This window comes from Scylla paramamosain, unplaced genomic scaffold (genome assembly GCF_035594125.1).
Source record: "Scylla paramamosain isolate STU-SP2022 unplaced genomic scaffold, ASM3559412v1 Contig5, whole genome shotgun sequence".
Classification (NCBI taxonomy): domain Eukaryota; kingdom Metazoa; phylum Arthropoda; class Malacostraca; order Decapoda; family Portunidae; genus Scylla; species Scylla paramamosain.
Genome location: NW_026973670.1, coordinates 1,427,501 through 1,435,000, shown reverse-complemented (window position 1 = coordinate 1,435,000; position 7,500 = coordinate 1,427,501). Strand labels below are relative to the sequence as shown.

Sequence of the window (7,500 nt, the reverse complement as noted above, 5' to 3'; positions counted from 1 at the left end):
TCCTTGATTCTTGGCTCATTAATTTTTCTCTTTGTTTATTTGTTCCTCTCTTTCATTTTGCTTTTCTCTCTTTCCTTATTCCTTTTTTTCCTGCTTTATTTGTTGCTTTGTTTATTTATTTCTGTTTACATTTGTTTGTTTGTTTGTTTGTTTGTTTGTTTGTTCCATTGTCTCCTCATTGATGTTTCTAAATTTATTTGTTCATTTCATTGATTTTTTTTATTTATTTCTTGCCTTCTTTTTTATTTGTTTATTTTTGTTTGTTTGTTTGTTTGTTTCTTTGTTCTTGTTCTTCTACTATTAGTACTACTATTACTACTACTACTACTACTACTACTACTGCTACTACTACTACTACTACCACTACTACTACTACTACTACTTCTACTACTTCTACTACTTCTGCTGCTACTACTACTACTACTACTACTACTACTACTACTACTACTACTACTACTTTTACTCCTCCTCCTCCTCCTCTAACTCCCATCAGTTTGTTGTTGTTGTTGTTCTATTTCTTCTTCTTCTTCTTCTTTTTATTATTATTATTATTATTATTATTATTATTATTATCATTATTATTATCATTATTACATTAACAAGGAGAGAGAGAGAGAGAGAGAGAGAGAGAGAGAGAGAGAGAGAGAGAGAGGAGAGGAGAGGAAAGGAAAGGAGAGGAGAGGAGAGGAGAGGAGAGGAGAGGAGAGGAGAGGAGGGAAGGAAAGAGGAGAGGAAGGGAAAAGGAGAGAAATGGTGGGGAGGAGAGGAGAGAAGAGAAGAGGAAAGAGAAGAGGAGAGTAGGTGGAAAAAAAGAGGAGGGGTGGGGAAGGAGTGGAGAAGAAAGGAGAAGAGGGGAGAAGAGAAGAGAAGAAGGGAGAAGGAGGAAGAGAAGAGGAGAAGAGGGGAAAGAAGAGAGGGGTGTGTGGGGGAGGGGAGGGGAGAGGAGGAGAAATGAGAAGAGAGGAGAGGAGGGATGGGGAGGTGAGGGGAGGAGAGGAGAGGGGAGAGGAGAGAAGAGAAAAGGGGAGGTGACAAGAGGGAAGAGAAGAGGAGAGGAGGGGAGTAGAGGAGAGGGGAGGGAGGAGGGAAAAGGAGAAGAGGAGGGAAGGTAGGGGAGAGAAGAGGAGAGAAGGGGAAAAGAGAAGAGGCATGGAGAGGAGAAGGGAGGGGAGGGAAGGAGAAGAGGGGGAGGGGAGGAGAGGGGAGAAGAGGGAAGGTGAGAGAAGAGGGGAGAGGAGAGGAGAGAGAGAGCAGTGTTGGCACACACTCACGGGCGCTGTGTGGGCTGCAGGAGCTGTGCTATCTGGGCCGCCTCCTCCAGCAGCCTCTCGTCCACGCCAGACAACACGAGGCTCACCCGTGGGCCGCCAGGCAGCCGTGTGGTGCACGCCTGTGTCCTCACGGCACCCACGGGGACGTGTAGGCCTGCAGTGATGTACCATTCCTGTCAGTGTGTGTTGCAGGGACTGTGCACACACACACACACACACACACACACACACACACTAAATTCATATCCTGAGGTGAAGGAAAGACGGTTGCATTGACACAGCCTCGGAGGTGCCACTTGCTCAAATTACTAATGGTTTTATTTTATTTTTTGCCTGCTGTGGAGTATTACAGTGTGTTATAACAAGACAAATGGCATTAAAAAGCACGTAATTTAGCGACAAGCATTGCACGACAACATTATTCCGGCGACTAAAAGTACTCCTGTAAAATGGTACGTGGCATCATCCCAGCCAGGCAGGAGGGGAGCGAGTCCCAGCGACCTTGAAAACAGGTGAGTGATGATGCCACGTAGCATTTTACAGGAGAATTGGCCTCGCTGGGATGATGCCACGTACCATTTTACAGGAGTACTTTTAATAGCCGGAGTAATGTTGTCGTGCAATGCTTGTCGCTAAATTACCTGCTTTTTAATGACACTTGTCTTCTTATAACACGCTGTAATATTACACACTATTCTCTCTCTCTCTCTCCCTCCCTCTCTCTCTCTCTCTCTCTCTCTCTCTCTCTCTCTCTCTCTCTCTCTCTCTCTCTCTCTCTCTCTCTCTCTCTCTCTCTCTCTTGTATGGAAACATGAGTAAGTAAGAGAGAGAGAGAGAGAGAGAGAGAGAGAGAGAGAGAGAAATTTTCTCCCTCTCTCTCTCTCTCTCTCTCTCTCTCTCTCTCTCTCTCTCTCATTCTCTTTCTCTCATCTTCATTATTATTATTATTATTATTATTATTATTATTATTATTATTATTATTATTATTATTATTATCATTATTGTTGTTGTTATCATTGTTATGATGGTGATTGTGGTGATGAGAGAGAGAGAGAGAGAGAGAGAGAGAGAGAGAGAGAGAGAGAGAGAGAGAGAGAATTATCATCTCTCTCTCTCTCTCTCTCTCTCTCTCTCTCTCTCTCTCTCTCTCTCTCTCTCTCTCTCTCTCTTTTTTATGGAAACATGAGTAAGTAATAGAGAGAGAGAGAGAGAGAGAGAGAGAGAGAGAGAGAGAGAGAGAGAGAGAGAGAGAGAGAGAGAGAGAATTATTTCTCTCTCTCTCTCTCTCTCTCTCTCTCTCTCTCTCTTTCTCTCCATCTTCATTATTATTATTATTATTATTATTATTATTATTATTATTATTATTATTATTATTATTATTATTATTATTATCATTATTGTTGTTGTTATCATTGTTATGGCGGTGATTGTGGTGATGAGAGAGAGAGAGAGAGAGAGAGAGAGAGAGAGAGAGAGAGAGAGAATGATAATTTTTCCCTCTCTCTCTCTCTCTCTCTCTCTCTCTCTCTCTCTCTCTCTCTCTCTCTCTCTCTCTCTCTCTCTCTCTCTCTTGCTCTCATTATTATCATCATTTTTATAATTATTATTGTTATTATTATTATTATTATTATTATTATTATTATTATTATTATTATTATTATTATTATTAATATTATTATTGTTATTATTTGTATAATGATAATAATAATAATAATAATAATAATAATAATAATAATAATAATAATAATTGCTATTATTACTATTATTATTATTATTATTATTATTATTATTATTATTATTATTATTATTATTATTATTATCATTATTATTATTATTATCACGGTGGTGGTGGTGGTGAGAGAGAGAGAGAGAGAGAGAGAGAGAGAGAGAGAGAGAGAGAGAGAGAGAGAGAGAGAGAGAGAAATTTTATGGGTTATAATATTATTATTATTATTATTATTATTATTATTATTATTATTATTATTATTATCATGGTGGTGATGGTGGTGATGAGAGAGAGAGAGAGAGAGAGAGAGAGAGAGAGAGAGAGAGAGAGAGAGAGAGCGATTTTGTTATCGGCAATTCTCTCTCTCTCTCTCTCTCTCTCTCTCTCTCTCTCTCTCTCTCTCTCTCTCTCTCTCTCTCATCACCATAATAACAATAACAATAATAATAATAATAATAATAGTAATAATAATAATAATAATAGTAATAATAATAATAATAATAACAATAATAATACCAATAATAACAACAACAACAACACACACACAGGTGGTGCATCACAGCGTCACAGACTCACAGAGGGTGTGTAGCTGAGGCAGCGACGCGTGGACGGCGCTGATGGCGGCCAGAACCTCTTGGGCGTCTTGGTCACACACGGCCAGGCTGAGCCACTCCAGGCCCCGGCACTCCTGCAGCAGCTGTGTGCCGGCACCACTTAGGTGACCCGTGAACAACTGAAGGTGACTCCTGTAATGGCCGAGTGTTGTGCACCTGTGTGCTGCCTGGACACACACACACACACACACACACACACACACACACACACACACACACACACACACAATACTTATCTATTTATTAATTTCTTTATTCACTGTTTCATAATAGTATTGATAAAGATAACTCCTCCTCCTCCTCCTCTTCCTCCTCTTCTTCCTCTTCCTCCTCCTCTTACTCCTCCTCTTCCTGTTCTTCTTCTTCAGCATTTTCCTCTTCCCTCCTCCTTTTCTCGCCTTCCTTCTAGCTCTCCTTCTCCTCCTCGTTCTCTTCCTCCTCCCCGTCCCCCTCCTCCTCCTCCTCCTCCTCCTCCTCCTCCTCCTCCTCCTCCTCATCTCCCTCCTCCTCCTCCTCCTCCTCTTTCTCTTCCTCCTCATCTCTTTCTTTCATTTTTTTCACCTTCTTTCTAGTTCTTCTCCTCCTCGTTCTCTTCCTCCTCCCCCTCCTCCCCCCTCCTCCTCTTCCTTCTCCCTCCTCCTCCTCCTCCTCTTTCTCTTCCTCCTCATCCATTTCTTTAATTTTTTTTCACTTTCCTTCTAGTTCTTCTCCTTTTCCTCCTTCTCTTTCTCTTCCTAGTTCTCTTCTTCCTTTTTTTCCTCTTTTTCCTACCTCATATTCCTCCTATTCTTCTTCCTCCTCCTCCTCCTCCTCCTCCTCCTCCTCTTTGGCTTTCCTTTATATTCCTTTGTATTCCTCCTCCTCGTTCTCTTTATCTTTTCCTCCTCTTTTCTCACCACCCCCCTCTTCCTCTTCGTCCTCCCCGTTCTCTTTTTTTTTTCTCCTCTTTTCCCCACCACCACCACCACCACCACCACCACCTCCTCCTCCTCCTCCTCCTCCTCCTCCTCCTCCTCCTCCTCCTCCTCCTACTCTTTTTTTCTTCTTCATCTTTTCCTCCTCCTCTTCCTCCTCTTTCTCCTCTCCTTCTCCTCCTCCTCCTCGTTCTCTTCCTCCTCTTTTCCCTCTTTCTTTTTCTTCTTCCTTCTCCTACCTTCTCCTCCTCCTCCTCGTTCTCTTCTTCCTCTTCTCCGTCTTCCTATTCTTCCTCCTCCTCGTCTATTTCCTCATTCTCCTTCTCGTCCTCCTTTTCTCGTCTTTCTCCTAGACCTCCTCCTCGTCCTCCTATTTCTCTTCTTCCTTTTTTTCTTCTTCTTTCTCTTTTATCTTCCTCTTCTTCCTCCTCCTCCTCTTCCTCCTCCTCATTCTCCTTCTCCTTTTTTTTCCTACTCTTACAGTTCTTTATATTCATCCTCTCATTCCTTCTCTTCCCCTTTTTTCACCTCCTCCTCCTCTTCTTCCTCCTCCTCTTCCTCCTCCACCTCCTCCTTCTTTTCCTCCTCCTCCTCCTCCTCCTCCTCCTCCTCCTTCTCCTCCTCCTCCTCCTCCTCTTTCTCCTCCTCCTCCTCCTCCTCTTTCTGCTACTCCTCCTCCTTCAAGTTTTCTTCCTCTTTCCACCTTTTCATCTTCGTCTTCTTCCTCTTCCTACTTTTTCTTCCTCTTCCTCCTCGTCCTCCTCTTCCTCAACTACCTTTTCCTCCTCTTCCTCCTCTTGTTTTTTTTTTCCTCTTCTTCATCCTCCTCCTTTTCCTTTTACTCTTTCTCCTCCTGCTCTTTCACCGCTTCTTCCTCATCTTCTTATTCATCCTTTCCTCCTCCTCCTCCTCCTCCTCCTTTTCTTTTTCATCTTCTTTCTCCTCTTCTTCCTCTTTTTCGCGTTCTTCTTTGTCTTCTTACTCCTCTTCTCTTCCTCTTCCTCTTCTACTTATCCTCTCTTCCTTCTTCTCTCTTCCTTCTCTTTCTCCTCCTCCTCCTGCTCTTCCTCCTCCTCCACTTCCTCTTCCTCTTCTTCCTCTCTCTCCTTCCTCTTTTTATTCTCCTCCTCCTCCTCCTCTTCTTTTTTCTCCTCCTCCTCCTCCTCCTCCTACTCCTCCTCCTTCTCCTCCTCCTCCTCCTCCTCCTCCTCTTCCTCCTCCTCCTCCTCCTCCTCCTCCTCCTCCTCCTCCTCCTCCTCTTCCCCTCCTCCTTCTCTTCCTCCTCCTTTCCCTGCTCCTCCTTCTCTTTCTCTTCCTTCCATCCCCCCTCCTCTTCTTCTTCTTCTTCTTCTTCTTCTTCTTCTTCTTCTTCTTCTTCTTCTTCTTCTTACTTTTGTTCTTGTTCTTGTTCTTCTTCTAGTACTACTTCTTCCCCCTCTTTTTCCTCCTTCTCTTCTTTTTTCTCCTCCTCCTCCTCCTCCTCCTCCTCCTCCTCCTCCTCCTCCTCCTTTCCCTCCTTCTCCTCCTCCTCTTCTCCCTCCTATTCCTCATTCTCCTTTTCCTCCTCCTCCTCCTCCTCCTCCTCCTCCTCCGCCTCCTCCTCCTCTTCCTCCTCCTCCTCCTCCTCCTTTTTCTCTTCTTCCTCCTCCTCTTCCTCCTCCTCCTCCTCTTCCTTCTCCTCTTCTTCTACTCCTCTTCTTACTCCTCCTCCTCCTTCTCGTGTTCCTCCTCCTCCTCCTCCTCCTCCAGTGTCACCACTAATTTCACCACCAATGTCACCACCACTGTCATTTCCACTGTCACTACCATCGTCACCACCACTGTCATCACCATTGTCACCACCACTATCACCACAAGTGTCACCACCAATATCACCACCACTATCCCTACCACTTTCACAACCATTGTCATCACCACTATTACTGCCAATCTCACCACCACTTTCATCACCACTGTCATCACCACTTTCACCACCACTGTCATCACCACTGTCATCACTGCTGTCACCACTACTGTCACCACCACTGTCACCACAGCTGTTATCATCTCTGTCACCAGTGTCATCACCACGATCATCAATATCACCACCATTGTCACCACCACTGTCATCACCACTGTCATTCTATTATTGGTCTCTATCTTTGTTTTTCTTTTTTCTTTTTTTTCATGCGCTTCCTCCTTCGATTTCTTGTATATGTGTGCATGTATGTATGTATGTATGTATGACAGTGGAAGGTTGAGAGCCCGTGTGGGGGAGGGAGTGAGGAGTGACCGGGTGAGGGAGGGAGGGAGGGAGGGAGGGAGGGAGGGAGGAATCAAGGCAGCGTTGCCAAAACGGTGAAAGTTGCCATGAAAGTTTCACAGATCCTGCTTGTTATTATTATTATTATTATTATTATTATTATTATTATTATTATTATTATTATTATCATTATTATTATTATTATTATTATTATTGTTATTATTATTATTATTATCATTATTATTAATACCAATAGTAGTAATAGTAGTAGTAGTAACATCATCTTCACTACTATTTAATTTGCACGTTTCATCTCCTCCTCCTCCTCCTTCTCCTCCTCCTCCTCTTCCTCCTTTTCTTCTTAATCTTCATCCTTGTCCACCTCTGCTTCTCTTTCACTTTCACCCTCCTCCTCCTCCTCCTCCTCCTCCTCCTCCAGTGCTATCCTGTTTCTCTCACTAATAGAGTAGAATAGTTACCCAAACAGCCCAGTAAGGACCTCATGGTCTGTTGCTGTTTGGTCTTCCTTTGTATTCTTTCTTTGTTGCTTCACTTTTTTCCTCCTCCTCCTCCTCCTCCTCCTCCTCCTCCTCCTCCTCTTTCTCCTCCTCCCTCTTCCTCTTACTCTTTGCCTTGTCATCGTCTCCATCACCACCTTTATCATCATCACCACCACCACCACCAGCACCAGCACCGTCACCACCACCACCACCGTCACCCTCAGCACCACCAT

The 7,500-nt window shown here is 43.7% G+C and overlaps 2 protein-coding genes across 33 annotated transcripts in view; one reads left to right on the top strand and one right to left on the bottom strand.

The window, feature by feature from the left end:
- Positions 1-7,500, top strand: part of LOC135096592 (uncharacterized) — an 88,594-nt gene that overhangs the window by 20,952 nt on the left and 60,142 nt on the right. For 17 of the 28 annotated variants that reach the window (XM_063998219.1, XM_063998203.1, XM_063998207.1 and 14 more), the window contains exon 1: positions 3,597-3,736. The exons of 2 other annotated variants lie outside the window; for them this stretch is intronic. The gene's annotated coding sequence lies outside the window, so the exon portion shown is untranslated. Of the gene's footprint in view, positions 1-3,545; positions 3,737-7,500 lie in introns of those variants that run through there. 9 more of the 28 variants (XR_010264837.1, XR_010264838.1, XR_010264839.1 and 6 more) reach the window with 1 other exon arrangement.
- The window catches only part of LOC135096588 (uncharacterized), a 72,614-nt gene that overhangs the window by 5,873 nt on the left and 59,241 nt on the right, over positions 1-7,500 (bottom strand). For all 5 annotated transcript variants that reach the window (XM_063998183.1, XM_063998180.1, XM_063998179.1 and 2 more), the window contains 2 exons: positions 3,574-3,743; positions 1,272-1,425 (listed from right to left, as the gene is read on the bottom strand). In XM_063998183.1, the coding sequence (XP_063854253.1) occupies positions 1,272-1,425; positions 3,574-3,743 (324 nt within the window). The remainder of the gene's footprint in view (positions 1-1,271; positions 1,426-3,573; positions 3,744-7,500) is intronic.